The 15,829-nt window shown below is 43.3% G+C and overlaps 1 protein-coding gene across 2 annotated transcripts in view; it reads right to left on the reverse strand.

Annotated features, from left to right (window-relative positions):
* Positions 1-15,829, reverse strand: part of LOC148831697 (guanine nucleotide-binding protein G(olf) subunit alpha) — a 136,518-nt gene that overhangs the window by 42,456 nt on the left and 78,233 nt on the right. For both annotated transcript variants that reach the window (XM_088918401.1, XM_088918402.1), the window contains exon 5: positions 6,781-6,878. In XM_088918401.1, the coding sequence (XP_088774527.1) occupies positions 6,781-6,878 (98 nt within the window). The remainder of the gene's footprint in view (positions 1-6,780; positions 6,879-15,829) is intronic.

Raw genomic sequence — 15,829 nt, forward strand, 5'->3', positions numbered from 1 at the left:
GGTAATGCACTATTTGAAAGCATTGTAACACCTTACTGAACAGTTGTTGAAAAATATTAGGTAGCTGTATTTTAAGTTGGATAACTGCAGTGTGATGTTCACTGCACATTCCTGATTTCTGAGTTTACAAAGAAGAATGAAGCCCTTTGTCCTCGACTGTACATTCACCACACCAGACTGTTTCCAAATACAGTTGGCAATCTATAACATCTATAACAAATGCTGACATCACATTCCTCTTCCCTTAAAAAGCAGTAATGTACCATACATACCATATTCTGTATTGATTGGTTACCGAGTTGTATGTCAATATGGGCATGTTGTCTGGCACAGACACTGTCAGGATTCAGCCTTGTGCTGCCAGTTCCCATTTCCAATGGGCTTTTACTGTCCAATACTGTAGGCTACAGTAGAATGAATCCAATAAAACAGAACAGTTTTTTTTTTGTTCTCTGACAAAAGCCACATACTTTCAGTAAAGTGAGAATTCCACAACTCTCACTGGCCAAAGAGCAGAATGGGTCTTAAAAGCTCTTTCTTAGCTAAAGCATCCAAGCTGTTTCCTCACAGTGAGATAAAGCCCAAACAGGTACTGGACTGGTTTGCTATATAAATACCCTTGTGTTCTGGTGACACAGGTCACCTGCATCGCATATCTCTCTGATCACTCACGTCACTGTGCTGTATTACGCACCACGCACATGAACCTTTCTCTACTTAATGTTTTATTTGTTTTTTCACTCTAAAACCACTCGCACAAACACACACTTCCTTTTGACAAACTATAAAAAGCACTTTCGTCATTCACTAATACTGCCAACATGTATGCAAACAGAAGTATATTTACCCTCAGAATTCCCAGCGCTTTAAATGCATATTAACATAACTCCTAGTCCAATGTATCACTACAACATAACGGAACAAATGATCCTTTAGGGATACTATGCAGGTGGACAAAGTGTGCTACAAAAATCAAATCTGTAAATAAGCCTGTAAATGTTCCTTTCCTACCACCCTGGCAGACAGACTCTCCTTTAATACCACGTCAAAGGTTAGGTCACTTTTATTAGCATTTCAGTATCATTACAAACCATTACAAAACACCCAGCAAAAACATGACAAATGCTGTTAATAAACATTATTCTATTTAAAAAAAAGTCTGACTCAACATCCTGTGGTAGTTTCCTTTGCTTCAACGCTGTTCTGAGGAAGAAAAGGTCTGGCTTGTGCAGACATGGTATGCAGTGTGTTGAAATTGTCTTTTTTTTTACCTTGTCAACCTTCTGCTCCCAGCACACAGTAGTACAACAGAGCACCGCACTAGGACGGCTCTCTATGCAATGACACTTCAAAGCTTTTCGGAGGATTAACTATCAACAGGATTGGTAAATAATTATAAGGAAATCTAAACTAGTCTGATCTATGTTACAAAACAGGGGCAGTCCAAGTGTGACAGCTTTGTAGAGTAACAGAACTTCAAGGTACAGTATGTTATGATTCTGTACCCCTGTAAAGCAAGAATACACGCACACAGTACATAAGAACGTGAGCAAGTTCAGAAATGTGAGGAGGCCATTCTGCTTCTCTTCTTCCATCTGGCCCCTCGTCTCATACTCCCACACCTCTTTGGGTAAAGACGTGCATCTGTGACGTTGTCAGCGCCTTCAAGGACTCTTGCATTAGGTCATTTTGGAGACTTGTCTGTTCGAGACTAAGCAGTTTTCTCTTCTTTCAGTATACAGAAAGGGGGTTGAAAACATTTTAAATGAAGTTGTTAAAACCCCATTCGTGCCTTTTAGAAGGCGCCTCATACAACACGAGGTGTGCCCTCCCGCACCTGCGGATGGCAGGTCAGAATCAGAAAGTGCCCTCAAGAAGGGAAGAGAGAGTCCCCGACTGTCACCGCATCGCACAAAGAGAAACCTGCGAAGAGGCCGGGGGCCAAACAAACTGACAGCGATGGCACCAGCACTTCAAATCAAGTCATTTAACACAACACACACTGCAATCCACCAGCGTGTACTTTCACTGGTACCGCCATTCAGAGAACACTTCCTGTCAGGGTTCAGCCGGAGTTCGGGCAGAAAGAGGAAGGCGGCGAGCAGTGTCTAAAAGCAGTACAGCACCACGCAGCCAACAGAGGTAACAACACACAGGAGCTGCTTGAAGAGCAGGTCCCCCCGACTCCAGCTGAGGCCTCCAGCTGCGGGACTACCCGCAGGACGGCACTGGGCTGCTCAGCTGGCTCGGCCCTTGTCTTGCCGGGAAGTGGACTGACTGCTCGGGAGGCGCTTCCCGCCTGCCGGTCCTCTTCTTTTACCTTTAGGACCGGGAGCTTGGCTTGAGGTTCTGATGATTCACATTGAGGAGCAGGAAGCGGCTTCGAGGCCTGAAACCGGCTGGGTTCAGCGCCAGGGGCCGGAGCCCTGGTCGCGACCCGGAGGCTGGAGATCAGTCAAGAGGCCCAAGATCGCGACCAGACCTGGGGAGGCGCGGTACCCGGCGCTGCAGGCGCCAGTGGAGATGTCAAGGCAACCCGGATTTCAAGAGGGCGCCAGTCATGACTCGGCGAGCAGCAGACAGCAGTGAGCGAAGACCAAGCGTCGGCCCACGACATGATCTGGTTGTGCACATCCGCATGCAGCCATCTCAATCGCTGTGGGAATCAGCTCCCTCCGACACGAGGGATCAGGCCACAAACAACTGTACGGAGAGGCAGACACACTAGCTGTGCACTGCCATTGGTTTGAGCTCAGATGAAGATCATTAACAGCTAAAACTTTATACTACTACCACAGGGCTACCTGCTAACATTCACCATCTGTAATGTATGCTGACGATTAGGGACTTAACTTCTTCTTGTTGTGCGTACAGCCTTGGCCACAGGTTTACACAAGTGAGCTGAAAAATGCAGATTTATCTGTGTTAAGGTTGCCATGACAGAAGAATTCAGAGGCCATTTCAGCAAGTGCTGGAGCTGTCAATACCCCTGAAATATTGTAGGGCTTAATTACTCAGAAGTAGATCTGTGTTCAAACATTCACTTTGAAGGAATCTGAAGATCGTCTGAAGTGCATCAGGCATTCATGCAGTGGCAAACTCAGCTGAAGACTGTTCAGCCCAAAATACTTTGTTTTATGAATCTGGCTAGTGTTGAAACATGCTCAAGATACCATGCTTGCTCAAGTTTTGTTTTGCCTTAGTTAGCTGCAGTTATTTTATAACTGCTATGCTATGCAGCAATGACAAATAGACATTATACTGCACTTATATGTGATACCTAGGGGAATATTAAGTACATTAAAAAATATCAGTGGTTATTAGCATAAATCAATTATCAGGATCAATCAGTGGCAGGTTTCAAATAATTTGGAATCACATTAAGCAGGGTCAGTTTAAAACTGTGCCATTTAACTCATCACTTGATTTTTTCAAAGCATGTTTTTGGTATGGTGACAGAAGTTTCTTTTAAGACACGATACCTTGAATCTGTAGTAAAATATTTAAAAAAAAACAGATGATGCCAAAGTTTTGCGGTGCTAAAATAAACATGTTTTTCTTGTAAATTCTTTTACAAGAAAAATTAACAACTGAAAAAAAACTCTGCAGTGTATTTTTCTATATTCACGTGCAACTACAGAATTCTGCCTCAAGCCTGTTGCTATAAATAACTTTAAAGCAAGAGCCATCAATGTACAGTATGTTGGCATCTATCTACAAATTGCAATCCCATCCTTGGCGTAAGAAAAAAAATGTTTGCTTCAGTTCAGCTCCCTTTTTGGGTGCCTCTTGTCGCCAAACGGATGGGACGATCTTTCCAGAAGGGCCTGAAGTACTGGAGCTGTGGCATACGTTTTCTCATTAGGCGGCAGCTGAGCTGTCAATACCGGTATCTGGGTCAGTAGTGAGCTCCTGGCAAAATGGTGCACAGTCAATTGTTCAGCCAGCAGAGACCAGCTGAGTGCAAATGAGATCTGGGAACAAGGTCACCACCCCCTGCCGTTACTGGGGTGGCTGGACACTGTCGCTGGAATTAGACATATAGATTATGTACCCTGCTCAAAACGTAAGGGCATGCATCCCGTTATGTCAGAAGGGTGACCAAAAACTGAAAATACAGGGCCATTTACTGAGAAACTACTCACTGCATCTGAAACTTTGCTTCTTTTGTGCCTGTAAGTTAGATTTCTGTAAACTTTAGATATTTATTTCATGGACCATACAGAGGCTGCTAAATAAGGCGTTATGTTACAGTATTGTCAAAGGTGCTAGAGAAAGGAAATTTCTATGAAATTTCGGTTTTGATACCTAATGGGAAATTCGGCTTTACAAAAAATTAAACTTAACATGAAGCAATTTTATACTTGTTCTGCTGTCCTTATCAAAATTGAAAACAAAAAAATTAAACTTTGCTATATGCCCTTGATTTCAAAGCAGGACAGTTTCTCAAGAATAACACAGTGGAATCTAGTCTGTGCTGTGTCTTGACATGTGAGAAGTACTGTGTTCCTGCTTTAGAATGACAACAAGGTGGCTTGTATAAAGTCGTGCCATCTACCTCATCAGTTGATTCTCTCAAAGCATGTTTTCTGGTTTGGTGACTGATCCCTATTATACATTAGCCCTGGGAAAGTTTGTCTCAGAATAACACTACAAAACAGCACAAAAAAAGATGCTGAACAAGTGTGCATTTTACAAAGCTAAGGATAGGATTGTGGACTCCCAATACAACTAAGGGAAAGTTTTTTTTCTTAAATCACCAAAGGGTTGATATTTATCAAGTCAATGTTTTTTTGAGATGCAGCAATTTACGAAATAGAAAAAACAAATGGTACACATTTGGTCTTCATCATACAGGTTAGTGGGAACACGTTGTGCCTCGATCGAAATAGATCTCAGGGGACCTCCCAAAAAAACTAGTCGAGGCTCATCAATCTGGAGAGAAAAACCCTTTCCAGACATTTGGGGCTCCATCGGTGCACTGCCAGACAGTGTTGTAGTCAAGACCACAGTGAATCTACCCAGGGACAGTCGTCCTGCCAAGATCTCCCCAAGAGTAACACCAAACAAGCGCTGTGCAACACCCAGAGTAACCATCAGAGGATCTGCAGGCCTCTCTTTCCACAGCTAATATGAGGGTTCATGCCTCAGTCATAATGAAAACACTGAACGGCAAAGGATTTTCATGGGAGAGTAGCCAGGAGCCATTGCCCTCTAAACACAACAAAGCCAGTCACAGCAGGTTCTTCCAAGGAGCACAACCAACAAGACTCCTGAGAAAGTCAAAGTTGAACCTTTTGACTACGATGTTTAACATTTTGCATGGGGAAAAGCAAATCCTGCCTTCCACCCTAAGAACCTCCCCCTGACCCTCAAGCTTGCTGGTGGGAGTATCGTGGTCTGGGGCCGCTCTGCTGCTTCAGGACCCAGACGGCATCAGCACATCCTGGAGGAGAGCGTCAAGCCATCCGCCAGCCGCAGCCAAGCTGAAAGCGGCTGGAAGAGCAGGACACTGATCTGAACCCTATAAGCAGGTCTGAAACAGAAAGGGTGAAGAAGACATTGCACATTTTGGACTGGCCAAGCCGAACCCCATCAAAGTGTCAGGGCAGGAGCTGAAGTGAGCTGTTCACGTCAGGAAGCCATCAAACGACACCAACTTGAAGCAGTTCAGTGATGCAGAACTGGGCAAAATTAATAAAATCCGATGCCAAAGACCTATGACAGACGAGGAAACATCAAGCTGAAGTCACTGCTGCTCAGGGAGGTGCCTCTAGTCATGGAATCTACGTTCTACAACAGGAGACTACAGAACAACCAAAGGCGTTCACAAACTTTTCTCTGCACTGTACGAGGGTCAATACAATATGAAATAAATGCATCACACCTGGAAATATTGACAATGTGTGCATCAGTCTACTCACAATATCTCTTTCTGCATTAGGCCACGCTAAAAGCTATATTAACCCATTCCCACGTAGTTTACAGGACCTGAATCTGAAATTCACAATACTGTACTGTGATCGACACAGGCATGGTTTTCAAAAAGGGAAAGCAATAAGTGTATGAAACACTAGAAAAGTCGCCAGAAATCAACAGAGAAAGTGTCAACCCTAACAGATCACAAAGTCTTATTATAATAGGTCAACAATCTGCAACATTTTTAAACTTCTGCATTTGTCGGTGTGCTTGTTTACTTCCTTTTTGTTTGGACTGGTGAGGAAGTATCACAGAAAGACAACAATGAACAGTTATATAATACAGAATCACAGTGACTGGTAATGGCTGTAAAGCAGAGGAGATCCAGTAAAACTGCAGATGCCTAAATGCAAAAACAGGCATCATCAAAAACTATTTCTGACAAAACTGCAAAGGTACACAAGTTTATTGTGACAAAATAACACTACATAGAAATAACGAATGTGGATATGCGCTGTGATCATCAGAAGACAGTTAAGACTGAAATTGTTAAAATACTTCCACTGGAGTATATTAACAGCGTTACTACAATTCTGAAACAATAAGGACATACATATTTTTAAAAATAAAAACGTACTCTGATTTACCTAGTCCGTTTTCTAAAGAATACACATTTTTCTAATAAAATGTAATACAGTACATATACTGTTGTTTTAGAGTCATGGTGGTCATATAGCTATTAAATAAATACTACCCTGGGTTTTTATGGGTTAACTGTCAAGGATGAAGACCAAAGTGGTTAGAAATGGCATAGAAAATACTGCAAAGAAAAAAAAATGAATTAAAACCACAGGAACTTACTACTGTGCACAGTCAATGAGCTGGTACTCATTCGATCTCTCAAAGCACGCCTTAACTCCTTCATCATCCCATAGCTTCTTCGCATGCTCAAAGAACTCCTGTTGACAGAAAAAAAATGTGTTTCACTCCTTGCTTTCAGAAACAGAACATTCCCTACAGGGAAAAGTAATTCATTGACATATAAATGGTTATTTTTTCAAAACCAAATTCACAGATGAATTGCCAAAGAAGAAAAAAAAATCACAACATTTAAAGTAAATACATAGTACTGGACATTTGTAGGCATCACAAGGCATCAATATCTGTTCCCCAGGCTGGGACAGGACAACAACACACTGGGCTGTCAGCTCCACTGAGTTTCCCAGTAGGATCAGAGGCTGTTCTGATTCTGGCAGGTGTGGGAATTCTGGCATGAGATGTTATTTTTAGGGAAGAATGTTTGTCTAATCCCAGAATATTTCTCACACTGCAGCAGAAAAGTACAGGTCTGTCTCCGTTTCTCCCTGCTGACAGTGGGAGCACAGCCTGTCCTTTCTGGACAGTCAGTTCAGCCTGTGTCACCCAATTTCTATGTCAGACTGAATCTGAAAATAAATGATTTAACACTTTAGTGATACAGCCACGTATACACCTGCAGAAGTAGGAACTGGGTCACCCAGTTTCCATGGCCACTGAGCCTGTCCTCTCTGGGCAGCCTGGTCTGCCTGTGTCCAGTTTCTGTGGTCACTGAGCCTGTAAATCGTCAGGGTCTGTTTCACTTGCTGTCTCCTATCCTGTTCAAATAATCAGCTAGTGTGTGAGTGCCCAGTGCATGTTGTGTTTGCATAGATGTGTCCTAGAGGGTATGGTAGTGTTGTTTGGCAAAACTGGAAACGTGTGTAAATGAGGAACAGCAAGTATACTGAAAGCAAGGGCTTCCCCATAGATGCAAAGTGCTTTTAGACTTTGATAGTGGGATCCGACCAAACTTACTATTGAGTTACTATTAATTAGTGTTGCCATTTTTCCCCACTACAGGTACACTTCTCAAATAATTCAGATTCATATTTGATGATTTTTTATTTTACTGAACAACTTTATTTTCGAGCACGTATGAAACATGGTTTCCAAACAAGTTCTAAAATCCTTATAAGAGCAGAGTAGAGCCCTGGAACTCTTATTCACAGTGATCTCTTGGAACGTACCGTATTCAGCACAGCAGACAACACCACACAATGTAGACAGTACATTACACCATAACCAATAATACAACCAGAACAGTAAACACAATATATAGTAGTGGAAGGAAAAAAAACTTTGGACTTAAATGCTAGGATGATTCTAAACATACTGCTGAACAGCCATCTCCCGAAATTACTCAAGTAAAATCTCTTCCTTCTGAGAACTGCAGGACATGTTCCACTGTAGACCGAAACAGAATTTCACCATTCATGTCTCTTTATGTGGCTACTTCATAGGAGAAGATAAAAAGAGCACGGTATTTGAAAAACAAAATGAAAATATAAAAACACCAGTACATATTAAACATATGCGTATTTAAAATCTGTCAGACGTTTTGCAGCTTTAAAAACGAAACATATCAGAATTTCGGGAGGCTAATGAACACCGGCAGACCATTGGCTTATATCCAGTTTATGTATATGCCGAGTTAAAGTGATTCAGTACAGTGGCCAGTTTCTTCCACACAAAGCAAGCTGCTGAAAATTGGCAAGGAACAAACAGCATCATTTTAACATCAAGCTCCAGACATACACAGCATGTCAAACGACTGTGCGAACTTCGAGAGGTTCTGCAGCAATAGGGCACAGAACAGGCCAGACAAGGGGTGGAGGGCAAGTTAAAAAAATGACTAGCGATGGAACCAATAAGCCCTCACTAATACAGAATGAGGGCCTGTTTACTTATTTGTACAACCTGACCCCAAGTTTCGGAGCTGCAGAGGATGACTTGAGTTTCTCAAATCTCTACACAGCTGGTAGCTGAAACAGAGAGCTGTCTTCTCTTTATCTGATTACTTCTTCCGCCTTTTTCCAGGCCAGCCAGCGCGAAAGCGCACTTGATATAAAACGCACGCTTGTGTTTATTAAGTTTCTGCAGGTGAAGTCGCTCCCTACATGTCAGCCTTGAGAAACGTGACAGAGGAAAGGAAAAGAGTGGCTCTCTGTTTAGCAAAGGGCTAACTGCAGTGAAGAAGGCAGGTTATGATAAAGGAAAAAAGAAAAACTGCAACAATCATTCACTCTACAGCTAGGCTACATACCAACAAGGTTAATAATACACAAGCGTTTCCAGGTTATCTCTGCGGTATCTTAGGACTGCAGACTACTTACAAAACAGGGCCAGATATTTATACAAACAACTGAAAAAGCAGAACAGATTTTCTGTGCAGACTAACACGCAGGCATACAATTCAGAGTTTTGCTAATGTGAGATTTAGCCAGAATTCAAAAACGACTTTAAAGAAAGCCTTTTCCTAAATAACAACTTTTAAAGAACACAATGTCTGTTACAGCAGACATTAGTTTTGTTTTCCGATGGAGTTACTTGTCCCGCGGGGGGAAAAAAAAGTTTTCAGTGTGGCTGGTATCAATATATTACAAAAGTAGGGATGGGTTTGGAGGTAAGTGGGACTGAAATCCTGCCTCTAACACACAGAAAGCAATGACTTTATAGATTCTCCACACTGCTCAGCTGCACCCTGAGTGTACTGGACCCATGCTCAGAGCTCAGAGCATTCCGGTTTGACTCTGCTCTGCACAGTCATCGCACTCCTAAGTGTGCCTGCTCCACGGTCTTATTTTAGGTGTTACTGCACGTTTCCTAAGTGGCCCCTGAATAACGACAGCTTTTAAGTGAACCAGAGCCGTGGGCTGAGAAACACCCAGTCATTCTCCAAGACCATTGTTATCTAGACCCTGTTTGATAGGCGAACTGCATTCACCCTGGGGCATCCTGAATGGCCTGGGTGCAGCACCCAGTCCACAGCAACAGAAATCAAGCCAGCACTGCGGGAGGTGTGCTCGTCCGCGTCTACTGAGCTACCAGGGCCATGGCCGACCAACAGGCCCTGTGAATGAGTGTACTATTGTGTGCGCACAGAGAGAAGAAAACAAAACCTCCTCGGTACTCTCTTCCGCCATTTACCTGCTGAGCCTGTATTCTGAGTCAACTTTCTGAATGTTATTCTGAATGTTAAGCAAGAGCTGTGATGGGTTTCAAAGCACCCTCCAGCTACAGCACATATTACTGCTGTTTGATTAGGCAACCCATTACAGAACCTATGCATATACGTGATGCAATGCACAGATTTTGGAACCTGAGGAAAGGGGATATTGTAGGATTTACGTATGGAAAAAGTAAAAAACTTCTATCCTTTTTTATAAAAGGATGTGAAATCATAAATGTAAAGGCATGATCACGGAGAATTATGTAAATGTAATGCAATTTTTTACATGTGCCTAACCATACTAACGTTCATCTTTAAGATGCAGTGGGCTTCAATGAAAATGTTCAATATGTGAACCCCTATCAAACTGAGCACGCGCAACCTATGAGGAAATCTTAATGTCGTGCACTTAAAATATGTCAGAGTTGCACCGGCGAAGCTGGAAGTAGACTTTGTCTGGCTAAACGTATAAATGATATCACCGCTTTTTACTTCAATTTTATGTAGAAATGTATAAAAGTGATGCTTTAAAAAAATCTTTTTAGCTTAGACGTTAAAAATAGCACTGCCTGATAAAATGTCATCTAATGCTTCACAGAAAAACACAAGAAAATCCTATGCCAAGCTTGACAGACTAAACATGAACCTAATCCATTAAACTCTGTATCTGAGACATTCAATCAGAGCTCAAGAGCAGGCGTCTCTATCTCTGCAAGACAGAACAGTTGAAGGACATTATCACCACGCATGTTCCCCAAACTCCTCAAGGTATAAGGGTTACTTTGTTTCTAGCACAATGTCTTAGGTAAGGCTGGACAAGGCTGCAGCGAATCCATCCACAGCGCCCTGCCTGCGTCTGCAGACAGGACGCTGGAGATCGGGGGCTGAACTGGGCTGGGAGTGACCGAGGGACTTCCAGGTCCAACTGCAGGGCCCAGGTGGCGCCCATGAGTGCCCTTCCTGCCCGGGGAGAACGTCTGCTCCAAGCGCCACCTGGGATTTGACTTCCCTCAGATTCACATGGGAGCACATTAGGGAGACAGGTAGACCGGCTATTGCCAAGTCCTACCAGCGGCAAAATAACAACAAGAAATTGTTTTTATCACTTTGTCGCTGATGTAAATCACAGTGTTTATGCCACCCAGTGCGGTAAGAATGTGACCTCTGTACTGGTACTCAACGCTGGAGTAAACCTGATGCAACTCAAGCCTGCTATTACCCCTTTGCCCTGTGGGACCTGTATTAGAAGCAAAGCTTCAAGAAAACCACAGCAGTTGCCGATGCGGTCATAAGCACATTCACAACGGCCACGCAGTCTGAAGCAGAGAAGTCCGCTTCATTAAATGCTGAAGCAGCTGCCCTGCATCCTGAATGTCTTTTTACAAAAGGATACAGTCAGGACTTGAGTATATGGATATGTACTTGAACCTTTTACATAATACTAATTCCTTACACTTATATAGCGCTTTTCTGGAGTAATGGGGACTCCACCACTCTGTAGCCCCCACCTGGATGATGCGCCAGTCCGCTCCCCACACACCAGCTCTCAGTGGGGAGGAGAGCAGAGGGATGAAGCCAGTTCAGAGAGCGGGGTTATTAGGAGGCCATGACTGGTAAAGGCCAGGGGGAGAAACTTTGGTAAACGTTAAGGGCTGGAAAGCTTTACAAGTTTCGAGAATCATTTCATAACCTTTCACAAGAACCCATCTGCTCAAACATAAAAAGAAACGCAGCGAAGTGAGAGAAGTAAAGCTCACCGAGCGCAAGATAACCGTGGCGTTTGCTGTTTAAAGGAGGGAGTGGCTGCCTGCAGGGGGAGAGGTGTGCAAGGTCACCCGACTGGTAATACTCTTCCTTGTGAGCAGAGCAGAGAGCAACAGGAGCATGAGTGCTGTACTTCAAACAAATGCTACAAGAATGACATCATTCTCGATGAGATCCAGCAAAAAAAAAACCCAACAATTCTTATGAATTGCTGTTTCCTGACTGGAGTAAGTTAAGTGTTGTTCTGGAGATTCCTGAATGTGGGGCGATCATACCGTATGGGGAACAGCCCGTCTACTGATGAGGGGCTGAAGAAAGATGTTCACATCTGTCCTTACACCTCACACTAGATATACTGTACATTACCGCTGTGTTACCACCTAAACGTTGTCTGTACAGTTCAATATTGGCCAATACAGAAAACAAAATCACAATTCCACTTTGATTCCTCTGTGACCAAGAGCAGAGAGGAAGACGGCTGCAGTTTTTATAGTAAACGATTCAAGTGGTTTCTCAACCCCCAGTTCGTGGAGAGCATGAGGAACACCTGGATAGGAAAAAGGACAAGAAACACGGTCCCTGCAGACTTATATAAAAGGTATGTCAAAATGCAGGAAAGGAAAAAAAAACATCCAGATACACCCAGGTATTCTAAGCTAGTGGTTCTATAAACCTTTTGCCTAATGCCAGTGGAAGCAACTCTATAAAGAGTTAAAATATAAGTGTGCAGCACTGTGAAAAAGTCCCATTGTGCTGAATTAGTAGTCTTTATAAAAAAAATATACCCAAAGAAGGGACCACATCTGACAGGATTTTTATTTTCATTAATTTTCAGTATGGAAACCTATGCTTACTCATAAAAATTGCCTGCCCACTTAAAAATATTTTAAAACGAACTGAAACAAAACTTCAAATATGTGAATAACAAGACTGTGCTAAAAACATCTCCCAACACAATCATGTGATGGCTGTGATTTATTGTTTTTAAATTAATAATACCTCGGGCTAAATTCTGATTTTCCGATTGGTTCATTGAAATGATAGGTCAACATCCCAGAGATACAAAGATAAAATCTAAAAACATTAGAAATATTGGTATGAAAATCTACTGATAATCCAAAAATCATAAACTGAAAGGGCTTTATTTGCTTTAGTGCCGACAGTTATTCTAACATCAAATGTGTATGTTCATTTTTGACCGTATAAAATGCAATCAATTTGCCTGTATTCATAATTCTCCAGGACTTTTGGTTTCAAAATGCTGGTTCATATCGTGACACATCACCTCTGTTAGAAGTTCACGGAACAACACACATGCAACGCTAGTGGACTTTGGACCTGCTAACCAAGGGAAATGACACAGCACCAGCCGAAGAAACCCAGAAACCTCTTCAAACAGGTCTTGGTTCTCCTTCATGTCTGTTTTCAGAAGCCACAGCCATCTACTTTTGTTTCTCCTGTGGTCTAACACTGTTCCTACCATCTTACATTTCTGTGACAATGACGTTTTATTAAGTGGCAGCAGGAGTTGCTATTTTTGTCTTTTTTTTCCTTCTAGATAGTCAGAATTTCCCTAATTTCTATTCCCACCCAAAGCTCCACTTCTTTAATACCCAGGAGTTTTGGCTCAAAAATGTCTGTTTTCTTCTCACGCAAGTTTTCTTTTTTACGAATGGCAGCACTGCTGCCCAACTTCTAGTGCCTGTGTCTCACTTTCAATATATTCGAACAACGGCTTTGTCTTCCACTTCTGCAGCAATGGGGCAGAAGTGCTCTTCTCTGTGTGAAGCAGGATCAGGTTTAAGGTAAAGCATTGCCTCTGAATTCCAAGTGAGGTCAAAACTATCACAAAGAACGAACTTCTAACAGCGTATCAGAACATTAAAGTGATTATAAATGAGAGGGGCTGATGAGCCCGCCAAGCTTGTTTGGATCTGAGCATGTGTGTTTTCACTGTAATCGTGAAAGCCTGGACCCCCCCATAGTTGAGATCTCAGTAGTTCAAAACAAAGAAAGTGTCTGAATTAGCACTTTCCTAAGACAGCAGAAGATGACATTATTTGATGGGACAGAAGGAGTTTCTTGGACAATGCTGTTTTTTGTTGTACCCTTTGCCTAACGTCCTCAGGAAATGACAGCGAACGTTCACACTTTTAAAAGCCATGTCTATTTGCCTTCCTGCTTAGGGGGGCATATGGTCACCCAACATACAGTACAGACGTGACCGAGAACCTGACAGCACCACTAGACTTTGGGTCTGGGAAATGTGCCCAACATGCAAAAGGATGGTGCCAGATTGCCCAGCATGCACCAGAGAACCCTCCTTACACTGGAAATGCAAAGAAAAGGACCTTTAATATTTTAAAAAACCAGGACTAACTCTATGTATTTTAGGCATACAGCAGTCGACAAAGATACATGGGAAACTAGTTTTTTTCTTTCTTTACTACAAGTTGAAGCACATCATTACTGCGAACTCACTCAAGGTAAAAAAAAAAAAAAGCACTTCCCCTGCATCATGAATTTCATACAGGCTAAAATACTTTTTAAAAGCACACGAACATGATGTTATCTATGTGGTAGCATGCTTTTCACACAGCGTGCCAGGCGCTATCCCACATCTATTTCTCTCAAATACAAAATGAGGAGCAAGTCGCTTCAGGAAGGGGCTGCATGCTGGATCCTGAACTCAACAGCTCAAGGAGGGGAATGCCTTCGGGAGGCTGCCCTCTCTGGGAGTCCTGCTCGGGGCCTCCTTCACATCCCGGTACACTCCTTGTTGTGAAAACAACACCCAGAAGCGGCAATCAGACAAGCTCTGAGATACACAAACAAACTAACGACCGTTAGATCCCGTTAATTTGCCAACCGTTCCTTCATCAAGGCCTTCATTAGTACCGGGGCAATGGCAAAAGAGTCATTAAGATCTTTTTAAAAACGGTCACCTTAGCGCCCAAAGGTTTTAGTTAATGACAGCACTCCGAGCCCCGAGGACCCCCTGGTGCCCCGGAGCTACTGTCAGGATCATTAGACCTGCCGCCCTGGGGAGCGCCAGCCCCCAGCTGGGGAGCTCGGGGCCCCAAGTGTGTGTGCGTGTTAATCGAGCAATTATCTGGCTAATTAGTGCAACGTTTGGGTACGTGGATAAACAACCTTGCTCCAAAGCCACACTCTCACAGCTCTGGGCCCGGAGCCCTGGGCACAGGCTCGGGCTCGGTGGACCCTTCGATCGTTAGTGCAGGGGGGGGGGCCATGCCCGGAGCCGGCGAGCGGTAAACAGGGCGCCCCGGAGGGGCACCGCCATGTCAGGCAGGGTCCCCCCGCGAGGGCCCGGCAGAGCCTCAGACACAGCACAGTAATCAACTCCTCCGGGAGGCCCCCGCCCCCTGGGGGCCCTGCTGTCGCGGCTGCAGCCTCCGCGCTTCTGTCAAAACAAACAGGTGGCCGAGCGCACAGGGCCTACCCTCCTCAACGGCAACACTGTCACGGTGTTGCATAACCATTGCCGTTACAGGGAAATTACCGTCCCCATGGCGACCAGGCTGGGCCAAGGAAACCAGGCCTCTTCCACTTCATGTTGGGGGGGGAAAAAAAAGGTTTGGGAAGGAATTCTAAAGAAAGAACGGCAAATACTTTAAAACTGACACACCATAGATAAACAGACCTTCACAACAAAACAACCCCCCCCCCACCCGAACTTTCGGTGGCGTTTCATTTTTTACTTTCAGGTCGTTCTACAGGACACAAAGCTCACCCTTCCTCGGAAACTCCGTTAGAAGCTTAAAAACTGTTAAGATTTGCTTTTCAGATGATAACTGGGGCGTAAAAACTGAGCAGAAGAAGTTTTGATGTCATTTTCACAAAATCTTCACGTGTCTTTCTTGATAGGATTATCATAACTTTCAAGCCTTTTTACAAGTGTCAGATAACTTATGCCAAATTGTATACATATTTATAAATATGTATGCAGACTAGTGAACTCCAAAGAGTGTTCTGTATACTGATTATATACTGTTCAAAACTACACTTTCCTGTACCAAGACTCAAATCATTGAGGATTCAGCCATGTTATGTTTTATAAGACAAAGACCCTAGATTTCCAGTTAGCCACAAAACAGA

This window comes from Atractosteus spatula, chromosome 6 (assembly GCF_055471065.1).
Source record: "Atractosteus spatula isolate fAtrSpa1 chromosome 6, fAtrSpa1.hap1, whole genome shotgun sequence".
NCBI classification, from domain to species: Eukaryota; Metazoa; Chordata; class Actinopteri; order Semionotiformes; family Lepisosteidae; genus Atractosteus; species Atractosteus spatula.